Source organism: Natrix helvetica (assembly GCF_964273705.1).
Source record: "Natrix helvetica genome assembly, chromosome: 4".
Taxonomy (NCBI): Eukaryota; Metazoa; Chordata; class Lepidosauria; order Squamata; family Natricidae; genus Natrix; species Natrix helvetica.
Genome location: NC_138550.1, coordinates 161,229,239 through 161,247,083, shown reverse-complemented (window position 1 = coordinate 161,247,083; position 17,845 = coordinate 161,229,239). Strand labels below are relative to the sequence as shown.

General features: G+C 47.0%; 2 protein-coding genes across 3 annotated transcripts in view; one reads left to right on the top strand and one right to left on the bottom strand.

Annotated features, from left to right (window-relative positions):
* Positions 1 to 2,530, top strand: part of NDRG1 (N-myc downstream regulated 1) — a 67,340-nt gene extending 64,810 nt beyond the window's left edge. For both annotated transcript variants that reach the window (XM_081949868.1, XM_081949869.1), the window contains exon 16: positions 723 to 2,530. In XM_081949868.1, coding sequence (XP_081805994.1) covers positions 723 to 982 — 260 coding nt within the window. In that variant the 3' untranslated portion in view covers positions 983 to 2,530. The remainder of the gene's footprint in view (positions 1 to 722) is intronic.
* Positions 2,531 to 4,182: 1,652 nt separating this feature from the next.
* Positions 4,183 to 17,845, bottom strand: part of CCN4 (cellular communication network factor 4) — a 65,374-nt gene continuing 51,711 nt past the window's right edge. The window contains exons 3-6 of the mRNA XM_081952585.1: positions 11,976 to 12,270; positions 9,103 to 9,360; positions 6,986 to 7,179; positions 4,183 to 4,528 (exon numbers count right to left, since the gene is read on the bottom strand). Coding sequence (XP_081808711.1) covers positions 4,229 to 4,528; positions 6,986 to 7,179; positions 9,103 to 9,360; positions 11,976 to 12,270 — 1,047 coding nt within the window. The 3' untranslated portion in view covers positions 4,183 to 4,228. The remainder of the gene's footprint in view (positions 4,529 to 6,985; positions 7,180 to 9,102; positions 9,361 to 11,975; positions 12,271 to 17,845) is intronic.

Genomic DNA, 17,845 nt, shown 5'->3' with positions numbered 1-17,845 from the left:
CTCAAAAAAGAGGCTGAAAATATGGGTGCCTCTTATACACGGAATACAGCATTTTTTTGCCTCTTGAAACCCTTCACCAAAATAGTTATGCATAGCATTTAGGAAGCTTTTAGAGAGCTCCCGGGGGCTGGGGAGGGCAGAAATTAGCAAAAAACAGCCCATTTTTTTGCTCAATTTTACATCCCCACCCTCCGCAGCCTCCAGGAGCACTCTATAAGCTTCCTAAAGGCAGTCCTTTACAAAAAAAATGGGCCCGTTTTCACGAAAAATGGGCCATTTTTTGCTTGTTTTTTTACCCCCTCCCCCCCGGAGCACTCTGCAAGCCCCCTAAAGACTATTCATGCCTTTTTGGGGTGAAAAAACTGGCCCATTTTCGTGAAAAACGGGCCGTTTTTGGGAAGTCTGCAGAGTGCAAAAAACTTTTTTTTAAATTTGCCTCTTCAAAACTTTGGTGCATCTTATACTCCGAAAAATACAGAAATTGGGTCTTCCCATGTGAACCTGATCTTTGATGCCTGACAATAAAGATCGGTTAACAGGCAAAGAAAGCAATGTATTTCTTATCCTGATCTTACTCACTCTTCGATCCGTGACCTAATTTGATTCTTGGCTAAAAAAAAAAACCCCCACATGCAACGACACATGTCCCCACTTCTCCATTTTTAAATCGTGGTCCTTGCAAATGAGTGTACCTCTCGTAACCACGCGTTTTGCCTTGGCAGTGCCTTCCGCGAGCATGACCAGACTCATGCGGTCCCGCACAGCTTCCGGTTCCAGCGTCACATCCCTGGAAGGGAACAGGAGCAGAGCCCACACTGGGGAAGGCGCTCGCAGTCGGTCTCACACAGGCGAAGGGCCCAGAAGCAGAGCCCAAACTGGGGACGGTCCCCGGAACCGTGCTGCCACAGACATCGAGCTGAGTTCTAATCCTGCCAAGACCAGTGAACAGTCGAGCCCCAAGTCGATGGAAGTGTCCTGTTAAAACGACGGCGCCTTCGTCCAAAACCCAAGATCAAGCAGCAGCCTCAGGCTGCACCTTGCAATAATTAACCTAATAACAAATGTATCTCTGCCCCTCCCTTCCCCAAATCCACAGGGACCAATTTAAAAAAAAAAAAACCATCTCAGTTCCTCTCTTTCCCTAATCAAATGGCTGATCTTTCCAGCTACTCCTAGATGGCTTTAATACTCATCCAGTTATTGATCTAATCGATATACATTTTTTAAAAGATCCAAGATTTCAACCTGTCTGTCTTTTTTGGAAAGCGGTTGCCTGAAGCTTGTGGGTCATCTCTAGCTTCCCTTTTACCCAGTTCTAAAAACAAAACAGTATCTCCCTCCCCCATCTGATTTTAAGGCTTCATTATGGAAGCGGGGGAGGGGAGGGAGATGGGGAAGAATGAAAAGAAAACAATGGGAGATTTTTAAAACTCTTCAACCTCAGCTCTGTCCCATATCTATTCCTCCAAAGGGGATTGGGTGACTGCCCTCACAGATGGCATCTTACTTGCTACACCACAACATTAAAAACGGGGTATTTGGAACAACCTGGAGGCAAAAAAAAAAAAAAAAAAAACCCACTGAAAACTCTTTCAGGCAAACCTGAGAATTTAGCTGCGGTCCCTCCATGCTGCTTAATTAAACCAGAGTAAGGATTCAGAATTCTTAGAAATGCACCACATTTGGTCTTAAATTTTGCATTTCTGCGGGTGGCCTTTTTAAGAAGCCGCAGCAACAGATAAGTAAAGCTGTTCTCTTTACTGTAATTAAACCACTTTTGGTGTTGCAGGTTTTCCTGCAAGGATACCCTCCCCCCACCCACCCACCTACCCACTCACTCACTCACTCACCTCCCCAATATTTTTGCTTCCCCGATAATTTGGGGCAGAAGTAACAAGCATCTCATTCTTGAATTGACTCTAGCAGTAAATTAAGACAGTGGAAATCGTGTGTAGTGATTACCGAAAGCTATAAATATTTGCAAAATGTTGGCGGAAGAGGCAAGGCTGTAATAGAGATTTAGTCTGATGATTGTAAAAGTAGATTATATTGATTCTACAATTGAAAAGCTACTTTGCCGATGTCTGCAGCGCTACAGGGAGGGAACAAATGAGCAGGACAGCTCAACAGGTTTCTAGCATAGACGAGAATTCTAGTTTTTATAGGAACATAATTATATCTATTGTTCCACTGGCTTGATCTGTTTGCTACTTCACAAAACTTTAATATAGCTAATGAATTTTGGATAATGAGCATTTGCATCATTTAGCATCTCCGGAGCTGAATATCTGAGTTATTTCACGAGAACTGATTTCTTTTACCCTAGGTTAATTACCTAGGTTTGCTCTTGTTTTTTTTTTTCCCTTTCTTTCTTCAAATGACAACTTCAAAAGTTTCCTGGAAAGTTTATAATGAAGAATAGCAGATTGTAATAGAGAGGCTCGACTTGCCGATTTGGGGGAGGGGGGGGAGTTTATTAATGAATTATTTGTATTTATTTCAAACAAAATAAATTTGTAACTTTGCAGTGTTTGCGGATTTTTTTCTGTGTCCAGACTAGTGATAAGAGTGTTAGGGAGAGGGGAAGAATAATTCTTTTTTATTAAGAATAACTGAGCAGAAAAAAGAAAAAGAAAGAAAGAAAAGAAAGAAAGAAAGAAGAAGGAAGGAAGAAAGGAAGGAAAGAAAAAAGAAGAAAAGAAAAAGAAAAGGAGGGAGGGAAGGAGGAAGACAGACAGGTTTTTAAAGTTTTTTTTAAACTTTAAAAACCTGTCTTCCTCCCTCCCTTTCCCTTTCTTTCTTTCTTTCTTTCTTTCTTTCTTTCTTTCTTTCTTTCTTTCTTTCTTTCTTTCTTTCTTTCCCTTAGGTGCTAGGAAAGATGTGTCAGGATTACAACTAAGCTAATTTCCAATTAATATCCTCGCAAATCTGGAGCATGACAGCTTACTGAAGGGCATCTAATTAAGGCCTGCTATGAAAGGATAAAAAGGAGCTTAGATAGCTATAAATTGGCCTCTGAACAACTTGGGGCACATGAAACTTGAGCATCAATTGGTGACTTGCCAATTCCCAGCATGTGAGGTTAGTAGCCTTGAAGACATGGTCACCCTGTCCACTGATTCGTCTTTGCCACTCGAAAACACGCCCTTTCTGGGGGGGAACCAGTTGGTTGTCGACTTTAAAGGCTTCGACAACAGTGGTCCCAAAGCCCAGCGCCGCAGATTGGTACTGGTCCATGGCCTGTTAGGAACCGGGCCACACAGCTGCGGGTGAGCAAGTGAATGAAACTTCATCTGCCCATGTACGGGATCTCGGTTGCGTGCAAAACTATCTTCTCCCTGCCCCCCCTGGTCTGTGGAGAAATTCCCATCCATGAAACGTCCCCGGTGGGGAAAAAAAGTTTGGGGAAACCGGTCTCCCAGAATTCCCAAGGCAGCCTTGCCATCTTCAAGTTGAAAAAGACCATTTCTTAGCTATTCAGCAGGGGTATCAAACTTGATTTCATTGTGTTTGACCTTGGGGAGGGACGGGGGATGGCCAGGGGTGTGTGACCAGCTCGATGTGACTCTTGTCGTGGGCTTCTGTGGTGACTTGAGCACTCTGCCAGCGAAAATGGGCTGCTGAGCTCCGTTTTCAGCTGCAACAGCCTCCTGCAACCCTCTGCCAAGGAAAACGGAGCTCGGGAGGGCTGCATGCAGAAGAATGCAGGAGGCTGTTGCAGCCAAAAACGGAGCTCGGGGAGCCCATTTTCGCCAACAGAGGCACCATGGGCCAGTCTTTTGCTGTTTCTAGATCTAGGCCCCACAGGCCAGATCTAAGCACCCGGTGGGCCAAATCTGGCCCTTGGGCTTTGAATTTGACACCCCTGCTGTTCAGGGAAGCAGTGTCCTAGCATCGCCCCCTCCTTTATGCACGGCTCAGAAATGCAGGTTGGGGTTTTGCAGGGGTAGAAAATCCCCCTGTGATCTGTGTATCAAGTTGCTTGAGGCGTTGCACAGTTATGCTGGAACATACACAGACAGATCAACAAGGCCTGCTGGGAGCGTCCTTCTCACCTGCCCCAGGTGAAACAATTGCAATGGCAACAACACCAACAACAACTACCTTTTATTAATTTTTAACCCTCTGTAAAATCAGAGTAGTAATACATTGTAGGTCACGGCACCTTGTTTTCCCTCTTGTTCTTCTCCTCTCCCTCCCTCCCTCCCTCCCATCAACTCCTATCAAGTTAATTAGCAATTTCAGAGTAATCGTGATAATGAGCTAAGTCAGCAAAGATGTCGTTGGGGTTCTTGCAACTCAGGTTGCAGAAACAGGCAATAATCCACATGATTTTTCTGGAAAAGTCAGTCCCATCCGGACAGTGGAAGTTGACTTCAATGGTCTTTGATTTGTACGGGCTACAGCAACGCTCATCCAGACACAGGCCGCAGTACTTGGGCCTGTAGAGGATCTTACTTGTGCACCCAGAGAGCGTGTAGTTCATGGGAGCCTCCCCTCTGTACACTGCCAAGCATTTCTTCCCAGGCTACAAGAAGGGGAGAAAGAGGCACAAAGAGAATTAATCATACATGGTGCAAATTTGATCAAGTTGACCAAAACGGACCAAGGTTGACTAAAAGGGAATAGCGGAGAGGAGAGGAGAGGAGAGGAGTGAAGAGGAGAGGGGAATGGAATGGAATGGAAGAGAGGAGAGGAGAGGAGAGGACAATAGAATAGAGGAGAATGGAATAGAATAGAGGAGAGGAGAATATATATTTATATTTATTAAATTTATAGACCGCCCCCTCTCCCCGAAGGGACTCGGGGCGGTGTACAGACAACACAATAAAAAACAGTATACAAAATTAAATACTCTTAGATACCCATAAAATCAAATTAAATACTAGGCTGTACAGTATGATAAAAATTAAAAACAACCTAAAAACCTACCCCTAAAAATTTAAAATACAGGCTAGAAGGATTAAAACTACGGTTAGGCCAGGCCAGCTAAGTTGAACAGGTGGGTCTTAAGCTTCTTGCGGAAGGAGCGGAGATCGGTGGTTATTCTAATATCGGGGGGGAGGTCATTCCAGAGGGTCGGGCCCATCACAGAGAAGGCCCTACTCCTGGGCGTCGCCCGCTGGCACTGCCTAGTGGACGGCACCCGGAGGAGTCCCTCCCTGTGAGAGCGAATCGGCCGCAGGGATGTATGGGGCAGGATGCGATCCCGCAAATACCTAGTGCCATGGAGCGCTTTAAAGATGATAGAATAGAATAGAATAGAATAGAATAGAATAGAATAGAATAGAATAGAATAGAATAGAATAGAGGAACGGAATAGAACGGAACAAAACAACACAGAACAGAAAACAGAACAGGAAAGGAAAGGAAAAGAGAAGAGAAGAGAAGAGAAGAAAGAACAACAGAAAAGAAAAAAAGAATAGAATAGAACAGAACACGGAAGAGAATAGAACATAGAATAGAATAGAACAGAACATAGAAGACAAGAGAAGAGAGTATAATACAATATAATACAGTACAATACAATACAATGCGATAACAGAGTTGGAAGGGACCTTGGAGGTCTTCTAGCCCAACCCCCTCCTTAGGCAGGAAACCCTACACCACTTCAGACAAATGGTTATCCAATCTCTTCTTAAAGACTTCCAGTGTTAAAAAAGAAAACAAAAAGACAGCCTTCGGCCACAACAGAGCCCCAAATTTATGTTGCAGCCATTGAGTGTGTCTAGTCTAGAGAAAAGAAGCATTAGGGGTGATAGGATAGCAGCGTTCTGATATCTCAGAGGCTGCCACAAAAAGAAAAAAAGGGCTCAGGCTATTCTCCAAAGCACCTGAGGGCAGGACAAGAAGCGATGGCTGGAAACTGATCAAGGAGAGAGGCAACCTAGAACTAAGGAGGAATTTCCCAACAGTGAGAACAATTAACCAGTGGAACAACTTGCCTCCAGAAGCTCCAACACTGGAGGTTTTGAAGGCAAGATTGGACAACCGTTTGAGGTTGACTCAGCCTTCCATCCTTCTGAGGTCCATAAAATGAGGATCCAGATTGTTGGGGGCAATACGTTGACCGCTCAGAGTGGTCTGTAAAGCAGTGGCCCCCCAACCTTTTGGGCCCCAGGGACCGGTTCCATGGAGAGAGGTTCTTCCACAGACTGGAGGGGGCATGGTTTCATGTGCTGCCTGCATCTCACGGATGGGCTTTACTTGTTTGCAGGGAGTGGTTTCTGGCATGCCGCAGACCAGTGCCAGTCCATGGATCACGGGTTGTAGACCACAGATGTAAAGCACCATGGAGCAGTATATAAGTTTTATTATTCTTGCTATTTGTCTGACATGGTATAGGGCCACAGCTGACACAATGACCACATGAGCCGTATCCCTAGCTCAACTCCACTGCGCCACTGATTTTTGGGTCCCTGCTGTGTATGCATGGGGGGGTGCATGCAGGAGACATGGGCACATGCACGAGGAGGGGGTCACACGTGCATGCATGGGGGCGGGATCATGCATTCATATACAGGGGTGGGGGTCACGCATGCATGCGGGGGGCATGCCCCCCTTGGCCTGCTTTTGCTCCCAGGAGGCTGCAGGGAGGCCTACTAGACCCAAAATGGGGTGCAGGGGTTCATGCATGCATGTGTGGAGGGGAGCATGGGGGGTTTGCACGCACATGCGCAGAGGGATGCAAGGGAGTTGCATGCATGCATTGCATTATGGGTGCAGACACGCATTCCCTTTGTCGCATGCATGCACACTTTTAGCAAGCAACGAGAAAAAGGTTAGCCATCACTGATATAGAGTTTCCTGCTTGAGCTGGGTGTTGGACTAGAAGACCTCCAGGGTCCCTTCAGATTCCTCCACCTTTCCCATGGAGGGGGGAGGTTTTCCAACCCTGATCAAACTCCCACTGCAGCCCTGACCTCTCCTCTCCAAAAAGTTGCATGTGATTCCCCCAATTGACCTAGTCTTACATAGGAGGTACCTTGATGTGCTTGGTGAGGTCCACCTCGCATGGGCGCAGATTGCAAAGCTGACTTTCTTTCATAAACCGGCACTGGGCGTTATCATTTGAGATCCTGGTGGAAATGCCCATTCCACAAGTCTTGGAACAAGGGCTCCAGGGAGATGTTTGCAGGATACAGTTCTTCTGCCACGTTTCAATTTCTCCTCCATAAACTGAGAAGCAAAGGCATTGATGAGATTAGCTGAAGTTTTGTTACCGGTCTTATGATGAGAAGGTCTACAAGAACCTCAGTCATTCGGGGCATGGTTGTCGCAAAGGTGTTTTTTTTTTTCCAGGAGGCAACTGGACTTCCTTTTTGCGTGAAGACCTTTCGCTTCTCATCGAAGAACTGAAAAGCTTTCTTGGATAAGAAGCAAAAGCAAGCAACAACAAAGAAAGCACAGTTGCCTTTGGAAAAAGCACCTTTGGGACAACCATGACCTGGATCTCAGAACTGAAGAAGCTTCCTGGATGAGAAGCGAAATGTCTTCAAGCAAAAGCAAAGAAACTCCAGTTGCCTTTTGGAAAAAGCACCTTTGGTCTTACGAAGAAACTTCGCACATCATGACACATGGCTACACTCTTTTTTCTGTAAGCCTTCAAGACAATTCTGACCAGTGATGGGATTCACTTACCTTCCCTATCGGTTCGCAAATGTGAGCACGCGCATGTGCAGAAGGTCACACATTACATGGGGGGGGGGGGCAGGGCCTCCCATAGCTGCCACTACCAGTTCGCCCAAAGCAGAGAGAACTGGCTGAATACCATCTCTGGTTCTGACTCGTGGTCTGCTTGGACAAGTCCATGCAGCCATCTTGGCAAATTTTCTCAGAAGTGATTTGCCATAGAGTTGTTCCTACTCCTGGGAGAGAGCAGCTAGCCCAAGGTCAACCCATCCAGTTCGATGCTTAAAACAGCCCTGTTTTGATTACTCACACCCTGATTAACAACATACAGCTGTTAAATTCATGTGCCGGGCTTTTCCCAAACAAAGAAACCTTACATGAGCCTTGGTGGCGCAGTGGTTAGAGTGCAGTACTGCAGGCTACTTCCGCTGACTGCCAGCTGCTTTCAATTTGGCGCTTCAAATCTCACCAGGCTCAAGGTTGACTCAGCCTTCCATCCTTCCAAGGTGGATAAAATAAGGACCCAACCAAATTGTTGGGGGCTCTGTAAACCACTTAAAGCACTATAAAGCGGTATATACTGTATTTTTCGGAGTATAAAGCACACCTTTTTCTCCCCCAAAAAGAGGGTGAAAATCTGGGTGCGTCTTATACACTGAATGCAACACTTTTGGCCTACTGAAACCCCGCCCCCTTTGCAAAAATGGACATGCAGAGGATTTGGGAGGTTTCCTGGGCGCTGGGGAGGGCAAAAATGATCGCGTTTTTGCCCCCCCCCCCCAGCCCCAGGAGCATTCTACAAGCCTCCCACGCCTCCCAAAACCTCTGCATGCCCCCCCTTTTTTTTTTTTTGCAAAAAACGGCCCATTTTTTGCTTGTTTTTGCCACACACACCCCAGCCCTCAGGAGCACTATACAAGCCTCCCCAAGCTCTGCATGGCCTATTTTTTTAAAAAACAAGGCATGCAGAGGGTTTGGGAGGCCTGCAGAGTGCAAAACCTCTGGGACGGGGGAGGGACCGAGGGAGGGATCGTGAAAGCTGACCCTTGCACCTAGCACTTCAGCATTTCAGAGGCTCTTGGTATGATGTTCGACTTTTAATTTACCACTTCAAAATCACGGTGCGTCTTATACTCCAGTGCGTCTTATACACCCAAAAATACAGTCAGTCTAAGTGCTATTGCTATTGCTGTTACAAAGGATTAATGGCATCATCTGGGTCACCAAAGGTGCTACAACAAGGTCTGAGTTCTCACAATGTGATGAATTGCAACCAACCCATTCTCACTTTCTACGCAGCCTAAGACTCTATACTTTGTGACAGTATTTCTCAACCCTGGCGGTGTGAAGAGGGGTGGAATTCTGGGAGTTGAAGTCCACCCCTCCTCACGTTGCCACGGTCGACAAGCACATCCAAACTTCGAGCCAGTTTCCTGTGCTCGTTGCTTGGCTTCCCTCGCCCCGCCTTACCTGCCGAAGAGATATGCCGTGCAGATGTCTTCCTGGGTTTCTTTGAATAGTCGCAGACCCATTCTTCACAGCATTCGCCCTTGACCTTAATCAGCTTCGGGTTTGGACACCAAACGAGGGGTGGCTTGGAATCAATACACAGGGGGATACAACCTACAGCCCCGTTGAGGCAGATGCAGTTATATTTGCAATTGGGCTGGAAGCTCTCCCCGTTGCTGTACCTGATTCCATTGAGAAGACAGCCCACGCCGACCATTTCTACAAGGACAACAAGGAGCGTCAGCAAAAGGTCGATGAGAAGGACGATGCTTTGGCTTGCTAGGAAACACACTCTGTCTAGTAAGCTTTGTGCTTTTAGGTGTTAATAAATTTCATTCATAAAAACCATCGTCTTCTTCTTTGCTGTTTAATGACCCTTTAATCCCCTGCGGGGTGGAGTCAAAGCAACTGTATGGAGCCGAGTATTTACTGGCCAGATGCCCTTCCTGTTGCCAATGCGGAGTTTTGTTCAGCAGTTATATTCTCATTGTGCCCAGAGAGATAAATATCTGCCTCTACCTAGGATTGAACACACAATCTCCTGATTGTGAGGCAAGAGCTCCACCTCCAGGACACCACACCACTCACATTCATGATCACCATAATGAAGCATAATATATTATTAATTATGTAATGGATGAACATTTTTTAATGTTGTCTTTTATGTTTAAAAATGGATTAAAAAAAAGCATAATATATTATTGAAGTAAACATAATTCAGATGTAGTGGCGTATAACAGGCACAACACCTGCACGTGAATCTGGAAAAAAGCTGCAGCTGTTTTAAAAAGTCGCATTAAAACAGCCCTGCTTTCATGGTCGAGTTCATTAACACAGCTACATCTTTGTGCAGGCTCCTGAAAAAGGCTGAATTATGATGTGGCAGTTTTAATGAATGGCAGGGAGATGCTTTATCCATGGAAGGAGTATAATATTATTTATTTACTAAACTTATATGCCACCCATCCAGAGTTGGGGTTCACTTACCTTCCCTACCAGTTCGCAATTGTGAGCACGCTCGCATTCATATCTCATGCTTGAGCAAGAGGTTGGACTAGATCAGGGGTCGGCAACCTTAAACACTCAAAGAGCCATTTGGATCCGTTTCCCACAGAAAACAAAACACAAAATCCTTCCCATGCCCGACTATTTCCTGAGTGGGCACAAAATTATCATATGTAGTTGAATTAAACATTCTGTTTTCTTCTGAAACTGTCCTTTTCTTGCATTTATCCATGGTTGACCTACGGGGTTTGAGTTTGAGTTTATTACATTTATAAACCGCCCCCTCTCCCCTCAGGGACTCCGGGCGGTGTACAGACATCGCATATATAAAAACAACAAAGCACAACACGAAAACCCAGACAAACAACGTAAACATACAGTCTGTATATTAGCCCAAACTAATTAATAGTTAAAAACAATCTAAAAACCAATTTTAAAACCCCAAAATTTAAAATTTAAAAAGCCATCCAGGAAGGTCAGTAATAGATGTTACTTATGATTACAAATGGGCCAGGCCGGCTAGTCGGAACAGATGGGTCTTGAGTTTCTTACGGAAGGAGCGGAGATCAACGGTAGTTCTAATATCGGGGGGGGGGAGGTCGTTCCAGAGGGTTGGGCCCATCACAGAGAAGGCCCTACTCCTGGGCACCGCCCGCCCGCATTGCTTAGCGGAAGGTACCTGGAGGAGTCCCTCTCTGTGAGAGCGGAAAAGCTCAATCAATTGTGTGCCGACAGGTATCACACATTGGTGGTTGTGAAGCATATTTTGAGCAATAGGGAGCCGCAGCAGAGGGATGAAAGAGCCATATGCAGCTCCAGAGCTGCAGGTTGCTGACATCAGGACTAGATTGACTAGTAATTATTAAATTAATTATTAAAATTAAATAAACTGGACAAAGTATTGCAAGTATGGTCTTACCAGTGTAGTATAAATACCGTATTTTTCAGAGTATGAGATAGGGTTGTGCAAGGTTGTGTTCCCAGTTGTGGAACTTAGCAGACATCAGAAAAAATTCTCGATCAGAAATTGTGGGCATGTTGTTTTCCCTTCATAAATAGGTTTTTGCTGCCTGAAAAGGTTTAAGTAGAACCCCCAGTTAAGAAGGAGGATTTCTCTTCCCCCTGCACGATCTCGGCTTTTACTGGAAAAGAAGCCGACTTGAAACGGCCAATCGATTTGCTTCCTTTTAAACTACAGTCTTTTTAGAATGTACCATATTTTTCAGAGTATAAGACGCACCTTTTTCCCCTCAAAAAAGAGGGTGAAAATCTGGCTGCGTCTTATACACTGAATACAGCATTTCTGGCCTCCTGAAACCCCGCCCCTTCACCAAAGGCTTCCAGAGTACTCCTGGGGGCTGAGGCGGGCAAAAACGAGTGGAAAATCGGTCTTTTTTTGCTTGTTTCCTCCCCCCTGCCCCCCAGTCTCCAGGAGTACTCTACAAGCCTCCTAAAGGCTATGCATGCCCTTTTTTGACAAAAAAAATGGACCCATTTTCGTGAAAAATGGGCCGTTTTGGGGAGGTCTGCAGAATGCCAAGATTTTTTTTTTTAATTTGCCTCTTCAAAATCTTGGTGCGTCTTATACTCCGATGCGTCTTATACTCTGAAAAATACGGTAAGTGCTAATACTTTATGTGATCTTGATCCTGCTCCCTTTCTTGATGTAGCTTAGGAGTTTAGAAGAACAAAACAAAGGCAGAAAAGGAGGCGACAGATGAGCTATTGCACAGAGCCGCTTCCCAAAAGAAGGAGTAGCAGAACTGGATTCGTACGTGAGCCAACACTTTGCCTTTTCAAAACAAAACAAAGGTATTCACTTCACTTACGTGCGCACACTCCTATTTCGTACCTAGGTGCGTCTCTGCTGTAGTCACAGTACAGCCCCCTGTGAGAGTCACAGATGTCCAACTCGGTGCACTTCTCCCCGATTTGCTTGGCGCACATCTTGCAACACTCACATCCATCTGTGAGCAGACTGACCCCGGAGGGACACAGAGGTGTCGTTGTTGAACATTCGCATGGCCATTTACAGTACTGTGTTCGTGTGTAGACTTCGGTCACTGAAGAGATGCCCTGGGGTGATGTGGTAGTAACAGTGGTGATGGCATTCTGGGGAAAGACCTATGCAACAAAGAGACAAAGGCACACGTCTTAAAGTTGCCAGGTTGAGAAAGATTGAAAAACACTGAAATTGTCAGACCCCCCAAAAGCCAAGGATGACACAGGGAGTTATTTCTGAGGGATTGTTGACCTGCAAACAGAATCTTGCCAGATTAAAGCATTTACCTATATAAGTTTTAGATGTACAATAATACAATACAATAGCAGAGTTGGAAGGGACCTTGGAGGCCTTCTAGTCCAACCCCCTGCCTAGGCAGGAAACCCTATACCGTTTCAGACAAATGGCTATCCAACATCTTCTTAAAGACTTCCAGTGTTGGGGCATTCACAACTTCTGGAGGCAACTTCTGTTCCACTGATTCATTGTTCTAACTGTCAGGAAATTTCTCCTCAGTTCTAAGTTGTTTCTCTCCTTGATTAGTTTCCCCACTTTGCTTCTTGTTCTGTCCTCAGGTGCCTTGGAAAATAATATATTCTGTGAACTCTTTGTCCTCTGTGGGGGGGGAGCCCCTCCCTCCTACACTTCCAGATTATGTCCCACCACATCTTCATGGTGTAAAAAAAAGGTAGCATAAATCCATGAAGGATCAGTTCCCTAAATTACAACATAGGTTGGTTAAAGACCAGTGGATGGGAGGGAATAATTGAAAAACAGGAGTTTCTACATAGAGTCAGTTACCATGTAGACAAGGGGGGCTGCTGGCTATGGAGATGTCCAAACCATCCATGACCTCGTGACTGAAACTCTGCTCCTTTTTAGCATACTGCAGATACTTTTTTGTGGAGTCTTTGATGCTTTCTGAATGTGTTTGTTTTCTTGCAGACATTTCATTACCCAACTATGTAACATCATCAGTTGTCAAGATGTTACCCTAGTTGGGTAATGAAACTTCCTTCCTTCCCTTCCCTCCTTCCCTCCCTCCTTCCCTCCCCCTCTCTCCCTTCCCTCCTTCCTCCTTCACTTCCTCCCTCTCCCTTCCTCCCTCCCTCCCTCCATCCTTTCCTCCCGCCCTCCCCCTCCCTCCCTCCTTTCCTTCTTTCATTTCTCCCTCCCTTCCCAACATTAATTGGGCAACGAAATAACCAAGGTTTGTTGTTTCATATATCAAAGTCTCCACAGTTCAGCCCAGCGATGGGATTCACTTACTTTCCCTACCCATTTGCAAATGTGAGCATGCTCATGCGTGCACTTGCTTCATTCACATATGCTGTGTCTGCGCATGCGCACCACCTTCTGCACATGTGCAGTGCTCGTGCATTACGTCGGGGTGGGTTGGCAGAGCCTCCTGCAGTCGCCGCTACCAGTTCATCTGAACCGGAGAAAACCGGCTGAATACCACCTCTGGTTCAGCCCTAAGCTACTTGTTGTGGCCCAGCAGAATCCGGTTGAGCTGCTGATGGACTCGGATAGTGAGGAACCATGTGAGTCTGCCCTGGACGATGTGGAGGACCCTGTGCAGGGCTCAGACCCAGAGCAGGGACCAGAGGGGCTGGTGTCAGGCCTGTAATTATATTCTTTTTAGGATCTCTGGCCTGCCACACTTTTTAATAATTCTCTATGCTGTTTCAATAGTGTAGTAGTTGGGAGGGGGGAATAGAAAGGAGTAGGATTGTAGAATGGATTGTTGACATTCTTTTGTAGAAGCCAAGGTCATCTTTTGTCTTTGCATCTCGACACCTGGCCGGAAGAAGATGGGTGTACATGCCAGCGTGGAAGATGATGATTGGAACATGTGATGGATTTGTGGGTGTGGGGAGAGATCATGAACTTTCAACTGGGTGAACTTAGAGGATGTAATTCAGAGTTGAAATTTTCCATAGCCGTGCTAAATTGCCTGCGGAATAAATTGGACCTTTAAGGATGTTTTGCCTTGGACAATGATTTATTTCTGCATGGTATTTAGAACCCTAACCTTATTTCAACTCTCTCTCTCAAAATAATTCACTAGCACCCCCCTCGCAGGGGGGGCTGGTGATGGGGGTCTCGGCATTCCCAACGCTGACCGGGACAGCGTAAATATCAGCGAAGGATAAATGAGAAGCTTTTGGTGATAAGAAGCTGAGTGCAGAACTTCAAAGGCAATGGAATGCTGCTTCCAGTTTAATTGCATCAGGAGGAATGCAGGAGGAGACACGACAAGACGAAGGAAGGTCGCAGAAATATTTCTTCAGCAAATTGTGAGTGCATGCTCCCCCTCCTTCCCCCCAGCTTGGAAACAAGGCTTGGGAAAAAAAAACCTAGAACAGAGGTTTGGGCTCCTTCCAGACGGCAATAAATGAAATGGCTTGTCACCCTGCAACTAGCTGGGAGAAGGATTCCCTTTCAAAATGGGAATTTCAAAGGAGGCAGGAAGAAGGAATTTTTCCAGCATCTGTCACTTGCAAGCCACCACAAATGGGGCTGCAACCAGTAAATGAAGCAAATTGGGCAGTAAATTGGGCTTTCCTCCAGTGGTGGGTTCCTGCTGGATCGCACCGGATCGCGCGCGCTCCCTTTCAGCGCTCCACCTGGCTCGCGCACTCCCTTTCAGCGCTCCACCTGGCTCACGCGCTCCCTTCCGGCGCTAAAACCGGAAGTACAGTCTTGCCCCGCCACTGGCGAAGCAACGACGCCTGCCTGCGCTCCACCAGCTCGGCTGGGAACGCAGATGTTTCCTCAGCGGAGTGGAGCGCCTGAAAAGACTTTTCAGGCGCTCCACTCCGCTGAGGAAACATCTGCGTTCCCAGCCGAGCTGGTGGAGCGCAGGCAGGCGTCGTTGCTTCGCCAGGGGCAGGGCAAGACTGTACTTCCGGTTTTAGCGCCGGAAGGGAGCGCGCGAGCCAGGTGGAGCGCTGAAAGGGAGCGCGCGAGCCAGGTGGAGCGCTGAAAGGGAGCGCGCGCGATCCGGTGCAATCCGGCAGGAACCCACCACTGCTTTCCTCCCAGGACTTGGATGGAAGAGATGCTACTTACCAACTCCTTTGCCATCAGCATGGGGAAATGCTCCAAGCCAGCAGAGGGCACCTACTTGGCCTATAACTCATCCAAGCCAGCAAAGGGCACCTACTTGGCCCATAACTCCTCCAAGCCAGCAGGAGGGTCCTTGGCATGTAAAACCCCTTAGCCAGCCATCATTGGTTGAGCTGCAACCTGTGAAGCAGGCAACCCCGGGATGGGTCTTAACCCCAGGTCATGGATGGGAGGGATGCCAGTGGGCACCTGCCCTCCCTCAGCAGATGGCACCATGGCAGAAAGCTGGGCAGTGGCCAACCGAGGGATTGACCTCCCCACCGGTTCCAGTCTCCCCTGCAAGGCCCAAAAAGGTTCTTACAGACCTTCCTACAGAGAAGAAATCTCCATGGAAGAAGGGATTACCAAACAGAGGCCTGCATTGTGGATGGCGGGAAAATGTGTGCCTGCAAGGCCCCAAGTGGTTCTTACCCCACCTTCCTACAGAGTAGCAATCACCAACATGGAAGAAGGGATTACCAAAGCCAGGCCTGCAAGATGGGAAGCGGAACAAGGTGCATCTGCAATGCCCCAAAAGGTTCTTACTCCACCTTCCTACAGAGAAGCAATCTCCACCATGGAAGAAGGGTTTTCCAAGGGGGCAGCTGCAAGTTGGAGAGCAAGGCAGTGTGATGAAACGGTTCCTAAGTTTAGAGATGTAACTAGGTTCCATTCCTCGTGGGGCCCAGTTAAATGCCACCATTGTTGTCAACTTGGCCACAGAGCGTCAGAGTGCTTGGCTCCAGCCCCAATGCCACAAACGTGCGCACCAACCACCACGGCGGTAAAGAGAGGGTCCCAGATGCCACCACAGAAGAGTCATCTGGGCCAACAACCTCTGGAAGAGGATCCCCAACTTAAGGTGAGGAAGTGTCCTACCAAGGGGGAGGCCTCGGAAGAGGAAAAGGGCAGACATTCTCCGGAGGAGGATCCCCAACTTAAGGTGACAAAGAGTCCAACTAAGGGGGAGGCCTCGGAGGAGGGAATTGCCGAAGAACAAACGTGTGTACCAATTGCCACGGTGGTTAAGAGAGGGCCCCAGATGCCCGCACAGAAAAGTCATCTGGGCCAACAGCCTCGGGAAGAGGATCTCCAACTTAAAGTGACAAAGTGTCCTACCAAGGGGGAGGCCTCGGAAGAGGAAAAGGGCCAACAATCTCCAGAGGAGGATCCCCAACTGAAGGTGACAAAGAGTCCAACTAAGGGGGAGGCCTCGGAGGGGGAAATGCCCAACTGACCTCTGGAAGAGGACCCTCAACTTCAGGTGACGAAGAGTCCTACCAAGGGGGAGGCCTCGGAGGAGGAACAAGGCCAGCCATGGATGATTGAATCCAAGAGCCCAGAACCTACAGCACCTGCAGCAGAGAGCCCTAAACGGCCATGGGAAGAGGTCGCAATGGACTTCATCATGGAACTCCCAGACAGCAGTGGGCATAAAGTAATATGGACTGTTATTGATTTGTTTTCTAAGCAGGCACACTTCATTGCTTGCTCAGGATTGCCATCCGCAAACGAATTAGCGAAAATGTTTGTGAAACACATTTATCGCCTGCACGGAGTACCCAAGAGGATCATTTCAGACCGCGGAGTCCAGTTCACAGCCAAGTTCTGGAGAGAGGTCCTGAGATCCATTGGGTCCACACAAGAACTGAGCTCAGAGGTTCATCCCAGCATGAACGGCGCAGCAGAGGGAGCCAATGCGGTGGTGGAACAATACATCAGGTGTTTTGTGGACTATCAGCACGACAACTGGTCGGACTTGCTACCCTTCGCCGAAGTGGCGTACAACGATGCGGTCCACAGCAGCAGAAGATTAGCGGGTTTCCAGATTACCAGTGGCATGGAAGTTGTTGCCATGCCTGAGTTGCCTAGAGAACCTCCTTCTTTCATGTCTTTGAGTGAATGGATGGACATGCTAAAGAAAGGATGGGAGAATACGAAGAAGGCTCTAGCAGTTGCGGCAGAAGCCTACCAGAAGCAAGATGATCAACATCGCTCGCTCCAAAACCCCTACCGTGTGGGGGACAATGTTTTTGTATCTACCAAATACATAAGATTAGAAATGCTTAGCAAGGAATTGGGTCCAAAATTTCTAGGTCCATTCCCAATAGTGAAGATAGTTAACCCAGTTACAGTTCAACTCAGTCTACCCAGAAGTCTAGGGGAAATTGACCCAGAATTTCATTGTAGCTTGTTGAAACCAGTAATTGGGTCTAACAGAAGAGCATCCACCCAAGCTCAATCTCCTCCTTTAGCGATGGAAGGGGAAACCCAATCTGAGGTGGAAAAAATTGTAGATTTCAGGCTGAATAGGGGTTGCTTACAGTACTTAGTGCATTGGAAGGGTTACCCTTGGTCTGAAGCTAATTGGGTGAACAGTGGGAACCTAAAAGTGGAGAAGTTAGTAAAGCAATTCAATGGGAAGTTTCCCGAGAAGTCAAGGGGTTCCCCTGGGTGGAGAAGAGGTGGTTAATTTTGTTATATTAACTTTTATGTTATTCTCTTTGCAGGAAACGTTTTTCTTTTGAGGAGAGGCCGCCTGTCAGGCCTGTAATTATATTCTTTTTAGGATCTTTGGCCTGCCAC